The sequence below is a fragment of the Dermacentor andersoni genome, chromosome 5 (assembly GCF_023375885.2).
Source record: "Dermacentor andersoni chromosome 5, qqDerAnde1_hic_scaffold, whole genome shotgun sequence".
Lineage (NCBI taxonomy): Eukaryota > Metazoa > Arthropoda > Arachnida > Ixodida > Ixodidae > Dermacentor > Dermacentor andersoni.
Genome location: NC_092818.1, coordinates 191,778,378 through 191,791,560, shown reverse-complemented (window position 1 = coordinate 191,791,560; position 13,183 = coordinate 191,778,378). Strand labels below are relative to the sequence as shown.

The following is a 13,183-nucleotide window of genomic DNA, read 5'->3' as shown; positions in this document are numbered from 1 at the left end:
AGCGCATGATTCGAGGTCTAATTCGTGTCCTATTTTCGGCGCATTTTTCCAAAACAGGAGTACACAAGTTTGCAACGCTTTGACGCTTATCTTGTCCCCAAACAAGAATTGTCATCTGCCTTGCGCGCATTTCCATTTTTTTTTTTACCGCTGTTCGCCCGGCACATCAAGGTCACAAACAGCATGCGCATTATAGCATGACATAGCATTCGTGAGAGGAAAATAGCGAGCGCAGAGTTTTCAACAAAAAAAGCGCAAGCAGGAACAGGTGACGATTATTGTTTGGGGACGGTTGCAAAGTTGTTTTACAGCGTTTGTTAGCTTACCCAAAAAAGCCGTTTATTTTTACGAGTATTTCCGTGCTGACTCGCTTCCACTTCCGGCTCTACCACTTAACTCTTCTGCACTGGGTTACAGAGTAGCCCGTTTCCTCCAGTGTCCCCGGTCTCGGCACCCTCGGAGACGCAAATTTCACCGAACAATCCGACCAGAATTAACCAGTCTCGGCGGCTCTCCAGGGTAAGGATCACCGGTAATGGTGGTACGCCCGAGGTACCTGATATTCTTGCGACGAGTTATCAGGGCACGAGCGATGGACGATGTCATTGCCCGCGTTCAGGCGTCAATGGCTCCGGTTGGCGGACTACACCGGGGAGAAGAGGAAGAGACTATGCTGGGCAAGGTGCTCGAACGCCACGTGGTCAACCCGACAAGCGCCGACACAGGCCAGCGCCGCGGCAAGCCCCTGCTGTGCGCCGTGGTGCTCGTCATCGCGCTGCCCATGGTGGCGCTGGTGCTGTTCGCCGTGCTGGCCAAGACGCAGATAACTGTACAAGTGGACGCCGCATGGGGTACTCTGTCTGCCACAGTCACAGCGCGTGTCGCGAATGGGCATCTTTCTGTGTATACCTCGGGGTAAAGACGGTTGGATGGGTACTTCTTTAATCATACAAGATGGCCCGATGACTTACCGAGGTCAAGAGAAGAAAGGGAACGGTACATCAATACTAATATTGACCCCGGAGGCCAGCTAGCTCTGCGCGACGAAATGTAACAGTGCAATTAGATGTTTCCTTTTATACCGGGGCTCAGCCTTTCCGCGACCTCCGAAAGCGAGTCCAGCATTCCCAAAGGGCTGTCGCATCTCTGCGAAACCCCGGTGTTTTATAGATATTTATAGCCAGTTACACAATCAAGGCGTCCTCATTTAAGAGGACTAGCTCAGGCTAAGAAAATTTGTCATGTATTCGATAAGCAAACTTCACATTTGAAGAATTCTTTCTGAACTGGGTGACAAGTTGCGTCACCCCAGAGTCGCACGATTTCCTAACTGCTCTCGCCTTTTGACGACAACGAACATTAAGTGACGCTCCATTGGCAGGAATGACACAGCTCACTGTTCCCGTCTATACCCAGCGGGTCGTCTGGAATAAAACCGATAGCAAAAGGCCGGTTCAGGAGAGTTGGCAATTCACAACTTAGGTCTTTATCGCAGAACAGGACACGACAGCGCAAAACGACAGCTCAAAGCGCTGGAATGCATCGTCGTTAAGGCTCACTCACACTGGGCCGACCATACACCAATTTTGGTCTGCTGACTGTCGGCGACCGCGTTCTTTACTTTCATGTCGGTGCCTCTGTCACACTGTACCGACGCCGACCTCTCCGGCGACCTCAGGCAGATTGTCGACGTCGGTACAGTGTGACAGAGGCGCCGACACGAGGGAAAGAACGCTGTCGCCGACATTCGGCAGACCGAAATCGGTGTCGGGTCGGCCTAATGTGAGTGAGCCTTTAGCGGCGCACGCATATGCTCAGCCGAGGAAGGACTTATGTACTGGCGGCTAGAAGGATGTGGCAAGCGCTCAGGCGCTTGCCGTGAGCAAGCATGTGACGCCCCCTCGGGCATAATGTTCGTTCGCCGCCAGGCTCGGTGGCCTGCCAAGCTCGGCAGGGAACATTGGTCACCGCACTGCAATAAACACCGACGAGCACAGCCGGTCGGCGGTCAGTGATCGTTCAGCACCACCACGCTGCGGAGCGTGCGTGTAACGGAGGGTGCCTCCAGCCCTCCCTTGTTCACGAACCCGGGTGGATCGTGACAGTAATTGCGAAGTTCTGTTAGTACAGCCGTTTCGTGAGCAGGGGCGTGATCGGAGATCGTTGTTCGAAACGCGCGTTCAATTTACGTTCAGTTTGAGTTCAGTTTCGCCTCACGCGATTGTCCTAGGCCGCGTCGAGATGGACGTCAACACGTCAACAATCACGTCCCAATTTCACAATAGAGTCATTGTGAAGTGTTCTTTTATTATTATTATTATTATTTTTGGAGCTATGGGATGGAGGACTAGGCCAATATTTCTGTTGTCCTTGTTATCGACAATTGAAGTCCGGTGAGCAAAAAGGTCGCAGACAGCTTTTCCGAAGAGTGTAAAACAGACGCGTCAGGCACGCGGTCTCTAACCAATAGTGCCGGGACACGAAATGATGAAGCGATGCATTTCGACCAGCATTTCAATGGTTAGCGAACTTCTGTCTGAGATAAAGTATACTTGAATCAAGTAAGTGTGGAATGTCAGGCAAGTTCAGCATCATCATGCGCTGTATTACAGCGACTGTTAAGAAACCGGAAATCATTTATTCAGTTCGTCGTCAGTGAGTCACCCTCCCGCGGTCGTTGAATGTCCGCATGCAGGCACGTACCGCGGCTCACACGAGCGTGTCGAAGGTGGGCTCGAGTGCGACAGCTTTCTCGGCATCCCGTTCGGCAACGCGACGGGCGGCGAGCTCCGGTTCCGGCGGCCCGTGCGCCCCGGCCAGTGGGCGCAGCAGAACACGGGGGGCAGCGCCCCCTGCCTGCAGCCGCCCCTGCGCATCGGCAACTTCTCCGTGTACGACGCGGCCAACAGCGGCTCAGAGGACTGCCTGCGGCTCAACCTGTGGACGCCCAGCATCAACGCAAAGGTCACCCTCGACATGTTACCGCATTATACTGTGCTTTGTGTGCGCGCTAACGAATACCGCGTGCTCAAAACTAATCCGAAGCCATAAACTACGGCGTCTCTCTTAGCCGCTGCGTTGCTTTGTAATTGGGACATTAAATTACTGCAAGGGCTGACTGGCTAGAATGAGGTTTGTGGAAACGAGGAAGACGAAACACCCTTGAGCAGATCTTAGTCTTCCCGTTCTGCCGTTGGCTCGAGCCAACTTCACGCAACAGCGTTGAGCACGCGCGACAAACCTACGATTCAAACAGTTGGCATCATTGGCGTGTTTATGTGATCCGATCTTTTTCATCTCTATAACGCTGTTTTTCCAACAGCAACTGTCTTGATCAATCAACAAACGCCGCTATAAGCACGGAAGCTCGGCCCGATTGTGTCACGTCTGCGTCTCTGCAGGGCCTCCCAGTGCTGGTGTTCCTACACGGCTTCCAGTTCTACTATGGCGGCAACAGCCAGGAGTTGTTGCGCGGCGAGCTGCTCTCTGCGCTGGGTAATCTCGTGGTCGTGGTTCCCAACTTCAGGCTCGGCCCACTGGGCTTCCTCAGGGCGAATGCGAACAGCGAGTCTTCTCCGGGCAACCTGGCGCTATACGACCAGCGCCTGGCCCTCGAGTGGACGCGCGATAACGTGCGATTCTTTGGCGGCGACCCGGAGCGTCTGGTGCTACACGGCTACGAGGCCGGCGCCGTGTCCGTCGGCTACCAGCTGCTCTCGCCCGAACCCCACTGGGTCAAGGGGGTGCCCAGGTACAACGCACATCAGGCGCAATGGCCGCAAATCGATCGATACTATGTAGGGGGAAAAGTTTCGCCCGAAGGCCGAATCACTGAGAGCGATAGAAAGATCCATTCTCTTGGCGACAGGGAAAAAATGCCATTAGTTCTGGCGTGCAGGAGGCACGCTACATGCATTCTCCCGCTAGTTTGGCCATACTTTAACGTGTAAGCTACATAGCACAAGATTCCACGTGTGATCCAGCGTCTGGCCCATGGTACCAACAACCTCGACCAGCAAGTTTCCAAAAAGTTCCATCAGGCCCCAGCAGTTTTTAGCAGCCATATTTCAGACTCGTCGGACGTCGTTTTGGACACCGCGTCACAAGATTTCTTCTGCAGACGCGTGGCGAAAATTACTTTTAAGGGGCCCCTCACCAGGCCCTATAGCAAATGTTGGTTATACGCTGGAAGTTCTTACGTGTCTTCTAGGGAGCGTTCTGGCCCAAAATTTTTTCATATCGGCTCATTAATAACCGAGATAGAAATATTTCAGTGCCGCGAACACATGATTTCAGGAGGCGAGCTCCACTGCATAGCGAGCCACGCTCTTCACTTGCCTCGTCTAGCCACCGCAAGCGAAATACCTTCCTTGCGTTCTCCCACACCGGACCTCGAGGATCGCGTGGCGCATACGTCACGGGCCCCGCCTTGATTTTTTTCTCCTTGCTTTACTTTGCGGCGTGCGAACTTCCGTTGACGGCGTTGCGCGCGAACTGTTGTGATTGACTCGTTTCGCGCAGGGCACGATTTACCCCAGTGTGCGCAAGGGCATATGACGCGTTGTAGTTCAGTGCTACAAGAATATTGAGGCAGAATAAGCGGATCGCAGAGCATGATCACGGCGCCGGATCACGGTAGAAAATGGCATAGTTTCGGTGCCTGCACACGTGACTGCACGCCCGTAGGAACAAGCAGACGAAGCGGAAGTACATCTCTCTTGCTTCGGTGCGATGCAAAACAAAAAACACGGAGGCATTGCGTTTGTGTGTTTTATTATTTTCCTAAACTTCAATTCGTCAGTTCAAGCAACAGATCACACAAATAAGAAATGTTGCCTTGAATAATGTGTCATGTGTCCCCACGAGCGACGTCACACTGTGGGCACGAGTACGTAGGCACAGGGACACGAGTACGTCACCGTCCAGCTTGGAGAGCTGTCGCCGGGAGGGAAAAGGAAAAGGCATTCGGATTGAAATTTCAGACCTTCCCGCGGCGCGGAGTGATGTAATTCTTTGCAAACGCGATCGTTAGCGCGCATTGTATGCTCTGCGCTTGTCAGCTTATAATGACCAGACCTGTTGAGGGGCCCTTTAAGGACAAATAAATAGCTATCTTCCAGAAACTGACAGGATTACCTGAAACCGCCTCGCGCATTTTTCCGGTGGATGGCTCACGAAAGCAGGATTTTGTTTACGTAGGCTGTTTGGCAGATGGGAAAGGCAGCATGAAGACGGGAGACAAAGCGAGCTGACCACTGTGCCCGCTTGCCCGCTTCTTTTACCCCTCACACCAGAGCGCCCACCCGATGTAGGAAAGGAAGCAGCGAAGCGTACGCGTTTACAGTCATGTCGCCGTCGACGACTGCAAGGTGAAACTCTTTTGTGCTGCAGCTTCAGCGGTGGCGCGCTTTCTTATTCAGGCATATCCCCTTTTGAATATATGTATATATATATATATATATAATTCAATGAGAAGTTCTGTAGGTCCGGTGCATAGGTAGTTTTAGAAACGAAGGTGCACACTTACTAAAATTGCATCTTTAATGGTTTTAACGTTTCGGCCGTGGCCCGGCCTTCGTCAGAATAAACCGACGAAGGCCGTGCCACGGCCGAAGCGTTAAAACCATTAAAGATGTAATGTTCGTAAGTGTGCATCTTCGTTTCTAAAGCTATATATATATATATATATATATATATATATATATATATATATGTATATATGAGAAGAAAGAGAACCGAGGGGCCCGATTTTTATTAATCATATCACAAGAAGCCAACAACCAAAGACACCAAGGACAACATAGAGAAAATTACTTGAACATACTAAGTAAATTAAAGAAAGGGTAAATTAATGGAAATGAAACTGTATGAAAACACAACTGGCCGCATATATATATATATATATATATATATATATATATATATATATATATATATATATATGTGTGTGTGTGTGTGTGTGTGTGTGTGTGTGTGTGTGTGTGTGTGTGCTTCCCATACCTCCAGGTTCTTTTTTTAATGAAACGGCAACTCAAACTCAAGTACGTAGTAGCAATCTTCACAGATGTTAGCTACAAGCATAGAGTTTCTCACTATAACACCTAGAGGGTAATCTGGCGCCACCGTCTATGGGAGTTTCTTAAGGGGGCACCGTGCCGTCATGGGAATGACGGTATATGTGTCTGCGAGGCTCGTGTTGGCTGGTGTTGTAAGAGGCTTCGTCTAAAATGTGGATATGGCTACGCAAATAACGCGTTCTCAAAGTAAAATATTCATAAAATGTTTCCATTCACGCATATTATATCTTTACTCACCCACGATGCATGACCAAGAGAAGAAAAGCAAGAACAGACGACCAACTGTTTCAAAGCGAGCGCGAACCTTGTCGTCTGTCCTCCAACTTTAGCGGCCCGCTGACACTTTTTACGTAACATGTAGTCGTACACACAATAACAAGTTCTCATAGTTAAACAAAACATGTTTTCGCGCAATAATAAAGCTAAAACAGCTTTTTACGTGCTGTTCTAGTAGAAAATGAATCATTGTGACAGACGGAACGGCACTTGCCAAGCGCGTCTTCAAGGTGTCCTGTCTCTACGAGAACGATGCCAATCCGAATCCACAATATACCGGCATTCCCATGCATACCACAGCGCAGCAGCGCCAGATTTCCCTCTAGGTAATGTAGTGAGAAACTCTATGGCTACAAGTGATCAGCGTGCACTGCCATGAACGAATGGAATTGATCACGCTGACGCTCACTTACGCATCTAGCTACCCATTGGTCCCATAGGATATCGGCGTCTGCATCACAACGGGAGAACGCTATTTGCGTGCTCCTTCTCGCATTTTACATTATTGTGCTCGTCACTGTATACTTTTATGCAGTGAATCTGCAATACGTGTGGGGCGGTAAAAACCAAACGCACTGCTGGTTTCGTGGTGATCTTTTATAGGTGAAGTGCTATTTTGTGAATGTGTGTTATTACCGCCATAAGCTTCATTTCCCGTGAAGAAGGTATGTTTCTGGATAATTATTTGTAAATTCACCCAGCAAAGTTTCTACGATACTCATTATGGCTACACTCGGGTATCTTGCGAGTCTTAGCCTGATTACCCAAGCATGAAAGCTATGCACAGCCTCTTTGCGTACGAGGTTCGCAACGGTAGCGACCAGAGGCGATTTTGCTACCGCCGCTTCATAGCCTCACAATGCGCCTCGTTGTGTATTTCGTTCACTTTGCGTCCTGTACTCGTGGTGTTTTTTTTCTTTCTTTGTAGGCTAGTAAATGGGTGAGGCCCTTTCACATTTAAGTTTAATCGTGAAGCACACGGCGGACTTTGTGAACCCCACAGTGACAAAAGAGCTGCAAATATGAACTGAAAGTTTCAAAAGAGAATGATAAAGCAATGATCGGTCATTATTAAAGCACGTAATTAGCGCATTACAATACTTACCGTATTGCGTGTCATATGTGATACACACATAACAACGTCCTCTGATTAGGTAGAATCAACACAATGGAAATCAGCACATATATTATTTACCCGGAATCTGTGTCATCTCTACCAGAGAAATTGAAATTAAAAGCGACTGTAACTCTGGAAATAATTTGAGAGTTATTTTTCTCTCAAAATATGCATGCCGGCAGCGCGTCACACAATGCACGAAAACATCGTAAACAAACTGGTTATTTTCGCAATCCCTGCCCTAGAAAGCAGCGCCGCAGTAACAAAAGCGGGGGTTCAGTTTATTGTTTGAGTCCACTGTTATGCTTTAAACCAGGAAGATATTCCGATGGTTCTCCGAGACAAGTAGTGCTGGCCGTATCGTGTGTATCATACAGCACGCAGCTATGGGTTGCTTTGCGGACGAGAGCAGAAATTGTTTTGTGGTGAGAAAGCAGATTTGCTGAGAAAATGTAGCACTTTTAAAGATCATCTGTTGGTTGGCACCATTATTGCGATTTATATGTGATAAGATGAACATTTCAAGTTTTTCTATAATCGACATAGCGTGGCGCCAGCCGTGTTACAAGAGCTAAAGGCAAGAAGAGCAACAAAGAACTCTCGGAGAAAGAAGGTATTCTTGCGGCTTGCGTCAAGCTCCTAGTCCGCACAAAGGAAAAAAAAATTATATATAAGGAAGCGCACATGCGGTATCCGGCTTAAGTATATTGAAGCTAATTTAGTCAATCAAGAATGATGTCATCAAAGTTTAAATAAACTTGTAATATACCGAGGTTCGAGAAAAATACCATATATTACGGCTGAGTTTCAAGTTTTTTTCAATGGTTGCGGTATTTTCCCAGGTTTTCTGCAATTCAAATGCCTTTCTGCATGCTTGTAAAATATTCCCGTAACTACATGGTGTATGACATGATACGAAATTATTTTCGCTCAGAAAATCGCGACACTGCGTTTCTTTTGAAAACTGAGGCTTGGTCCAGCATTTCTGGCGAAAATAAACACTTGTCACATTTTCTTTCACTAGAAAAAGCAAATTCATGTCGTAAGAGGTTAAAAAGACGACAGGGTAGCAAACGTATGGCTGAAGCATTAGAAATTTCGTTCTCTTTTTTGTTCCGTTTTCTATCGCTGAAAGAAACGAGAAAGAACAAAGCTTTATTTTGCGTCTCTTGCGATGTCCTCAGCTCCATTCCTGTGCCTATACGTGGCGAGCGCAGGTTTCAGTTTCAGTTTCAGTTTGCTTATTCAGAACATAATCATTATTTGTTTATTCAGGTTGATCCTGCAGAGCGGCTCTGCACTGCGCCTCTTCAAGAACAACACGGGCGACGCGAGCATCAGCAACGTGCGCTCGCTCCAAGTGAATCTCAAGTGCAACACCAAGGAAGAGAAGCCACAGCTGGCGCTCGAGTGCCTGCGAAAGGTTGAGCCCGAGATGTTCGTGCAGCGCAAAGCGCACAAAGACATCGACTTCGTGTTCGGGCCCAGCTTCGACACCGAGTTCCTGCCTGGTAAGCGGCGCAGCTACCGAGAATCCTTGCCAAAGGCTTTGAAGCCACTGTCCGAGCCGAAATAGCATGAGAAGTGTGAATCCTGGCCCTGCCAAGATTTGGAGCACTGGTATGCTGTACCGCGGCAGCTCTGGTCACACTATAGAACGGGTCTCGAAAGTAACGCTTGGCTATTTGAGGAGCACCTTGGCATACAATGGCATAGGCGGCGTTATGACTGAGGATGCCGGTTCCATCTGTTATCATGCCATGGGCGCTCGACCAGTTGCTTAACTTAGGGCACGTAACAGACTCTCGAACGCTTATGGAAAGTTATCACTGCTTGGAGTATTTACTGAAAGTATCTGAACGAGTTAGCGGGGTAAGTTGAACGTGATATTCAAGGCACTACTGCGATCGAACACCCGTTGTGTGCTCATTAACCCCAGCCTTGGACAGCACAGCGAGACATGTAGGAGCGTGGAAGACGTTAATGGATGCCTTCGACTCTGCTGGCGCATGGATACTTGAGAGGGACAAAGTATTGTATAAATTGGCGACTGCTGCGGAATGATTTATCTGTCGAAGAGTCTTGACGCCTCCCACTGTATACATTCTACTGCATGCGGGCTCTTCCGAGAAGCAATCCCTTAAATAATTTATTGTCTTTCCCCTTAAATACGGAGCTGCAATACCAGAAAATGACGATGTTGCGTTAACGTGTAATCCCTCCGTTCTCGAAAGACATTCCATCGAAAAATTTGAAACGTAGGCGGCGACGCAGACACAGTGCTATACCGCATAGCGACCCGTTCACTCGGTCCTGGATACACCCAGTTGCATAGCCGTAGATGAAACACGTACATGCTAGATTATGGATCCCATGCAAAGTTCACTCAACATGAAACTACGTTTCTATTACTTTGCCGCAATTCATTCACTCGTTCCACCAGAACATGCGTGATTAGCACCCGCCAAATTAAACCTGTGAAATCTCAGCCTCAGTTTACAAGCAGGATCAAAACATCACTTATGCGTATCTTAATAGCCGAGGATCAGCTTCAAGTTTGTCAAAAGCAGCTGTTTGGCGCAAAATATGGTTACTAGAAGATACCACACGTATCCGTTCAACGGCACTATCTACAGAATACCCTTTCTATGCCCACCGCTCTCAAGAATGCAGGCGATGTCGAGCCACTCGAAGTCTTCAGGCATCCAAAATTCACCGTGATTACTGCAAAACTCCTGTTGTGAGGATTCGAAAGCAGGATTATTAGTGCAAAAATCCGAAATATGCAGGATGGATCGGCACAGCAAAAGCGCTTTCGTCGTGTTTTCCACTCGTGACAGTCGTCTTTTCGCTCAAGAGCTTGCAACAGGGCCATTTCGCCCAATGGTCCAGATTCCTTGTGGGAAGCTTCAAGAAAAAAAAAAGAGGAAAAAAAGGAGCTGAGACAGTGCCTCTAAACTATAGGTGAGGAAGAAAAGTTTTCAAGTGGTCTCATCTCTTTTGCACGTATACGTGTACTAACAGCGGGCGGGGTCACCGCTGCAGCGTATCCGAGCCAGTTGCTGTCGGACGCGATCCACTCGAAGGAGGTGCTGCTGGGCACCGTCTCCGGCGAGGGCGTTGTGCTGGCCGAGGTCTACATGAGCCTCCGGAAGCCCATCAATCTTGGCGAATTGCTGGCCGCGTACGGCGTGGTGGACGTGGCGCGGCTCATCGCGCTTTACACCAACGCCGACCAGCGGGGCAACCGCACCTGGGCGCTGTCGCACTTCAAGCAGCTGCTTGGTAAGCGAGTCCCGCAAAGTAAAACATCTGAAACGACTCGCGTTAACGGCGTAGCAAGTTTTATGACGCGCATCAGCTCCAAGTTCGTTGCCTGGGTAACCACAGCGGGCGACCGATAGCGCCATTAATTGACACGCATTTTCTCTAGCTATATAAGTATAGCGGCCGGGAAAAGCATGCTGGAAGCGGCTTATGTGCGCCAAGCGCGCAGTGAAGGAAGAGGACCGAGGGGAACGTGCAGGATTTCACCTTTCCATCATGGACCTTCGGAGTAAGGTGCACGCGCGGGAGACATTGTTCTCTGCGTTTTCCCAGAAGAGCATCGAAACTTTCTGGACCGCCCTTCACGCGGCCCCTTCGGCGTGTGCAGGCGACGTGCTGTCCTCGTGCCCGGTACAGTACCTGGCAGAGCACCTGTCTTCGGGCAATAACCGCGTGTACAGCTACGTGTTCGTTCACAAGCCGAGCTTCAGCGACTGGAACGATTCGTTTCCGGCGCAGTACGAGGACCTGGACTTCGTGTTCGGGGTGCCGCTCCGCCGAGGACTGGGAACGCCGCAGGAGCAGGACCTCAGCCGCCGGCTCATAAAGCTTGTGGCCACGTTCGCAAAGGAGGGGTGCGTCCATAGCACTGAGGTGCTCATGTTTTCGAACATAAGTCATATCTACAGCAGAATTGCGCTGAACACGAGGCCACGGGCTCGATACTTTCGGCTCTGGCGGCCACGTTCGGTTATGGATACAACGTGGAAACGCCCTCGTACAAAGATTCGGCGCAGATTAGGCGGTCAGAAGTATTCCGGAGTCCTTGGCGTGTCGGGAAGACCGCTACAGACGATAACAAACAGGCGCCACGATGAACAAGTGGCTGTGTGTGCATGGCTGCGTGGCATGGCCCTGCGCTTCATCTCGATGTAAACGAAGTAGCACTCAGCTTAGTCAGACTGTACGTATGTATAATGATATCGTGTAACGCGAACTCGGCGTTTCTCGTGTGTCTCATCGCATACAACCGGACTTTGGCCCGTGAAACGCAATGCGTGCTACTTGTTCCGGGAACCGTGCAGGACGCTGCCTCAGTTGCGCGAAGGCGCCGAGTGGCCCGAGTTCCACGGCCTGGGCAACGACACGGTCGAGATCGCGCTCGACGGCTTCTCGCTGGCAGCGTCAACACGTGCCGAGCAGTGCCGCCAGATACGACCGCACATCCTCTACTAGGAGACGCCACGAAACCTCGGCGCTAACATGGCGGCCAGTCGACGTTTAGCCTGCTTGGTGTTGGGAGCAGTGCCTTCACTATAGGCACGCTTCCGTTTTTTCTAAGAGCGCTATTTCTTATTTTGTCACTTCCGAAGTCGTTTTCTTTTTTGCGTGTTGCGCTCATTATATCTTACTTGGGCAGTCAACTATATCGCAGTGCTGTTTGAACTGTTTGACTACATTTCGCTGCCCGACGAGTGACACGTTCTCCTTATTTTGTCTTTATTTCGGAGTACCGTTTTGAATGTATTATGTGTACTCGCTTGTTGCGCTAGCCACACGTTAACGTTGTAATAATGCAATATTAGATTGGTCTAACCGTCCTGGTTCCGGTCACACGGACAGGAGGCGTCCGTCTAGAATGACCACGCACGTCAAAACGACATGCAACGCCAGAGGATCGCGTGGGACATCAATCATGTGCGACGCCAGCACCAACGTCTTGGGCGCTCTAGTTTATAGTGATATAGCCGCGGAAGAGAAAGGGTACCAGAGTCGACTTCTTGACCAGCAGCAGCGATTATGAGGTGTGTGCGTTCACATCGCAGAACATAGACTGTGCACTGAACTATGTGAACAGTGTTTCAATAACGTAGCAATATTTCGGACCAGCTCACATATTGATTGTTGTGGTACGGATTACATAGTATGTAGCATGTGTGTGGAGCATTGTTAATAGACGTGGTATCGTGTGTGGCGTGTATGAACTTGATTAAATTTAAATTATGGGGTTTTACGTGCCAAAACCACTTTCTGATTATGAGGCACGCCGTAGTGGAGGACTCCGGAAATTTCGACCACCTGGGGTTCTTTAACGTGCACCTAAATCTAAGTACACGGGTGTTGTCGCATTTCGCCTCCAGCGAAATGAGGCCGCCGTGGCCGGGTTTCGATCCCGCGACCTCGTGCTCAGCAGCCCAACACCATAGCCACTGAGCAACCACGGCGGGTTATGAACTTGATTGCGAAGTAAAGGATTGGAAAGTGTAAGCTTCAGAATCGCTTTTTAATCGACCTATTTCTTATTTATCTTTCTGATGTAATGTTTCATGTGGGTTTATAAACACAACTTGAGGTGCTGAGATTCCTTTTGTATAAGTGTTTGTGTGCTTGGACTTATGCAATGAAATGTTGTAACCGTGGCAGTTTACTTATTTATTTTAGCGTT

At 49.2% G+C, this 13,183-nt stretch overlaps 1 protein-coding gene across 1 annotated transcript; it reads left to right on the top strand.

Annotated features, from left to right (window-relative positions):
* The first annotated feature begins 316 nt into the window (after nt 1–316).
* Nucleotides 317–11,973, top strand: LOC126531753 (acetylcholinesterase-1-like). Its single transcript, XM_055070584.1, has 8 exons — nt 317–519; nt 620–851; nt 2,696–2,964; nt 3,402–3,751; nt 8,746–8,981; nt 10,516–10,755; nt 11,126–11,669; nt 11,823–11,973. The coding sequence occupies exons 2-8, from the start codon at nt 626–628 to the stop codon at nt 11,971–11,973; spliced, it is 2,016 nt and encodes a 671-aa protein (XP_054926559.1). The 5' UTR covers nt 317–519; nt 620–625.
* Nucleotides 11,974–13,183: the final 1,210 nt, after the last annotated feature.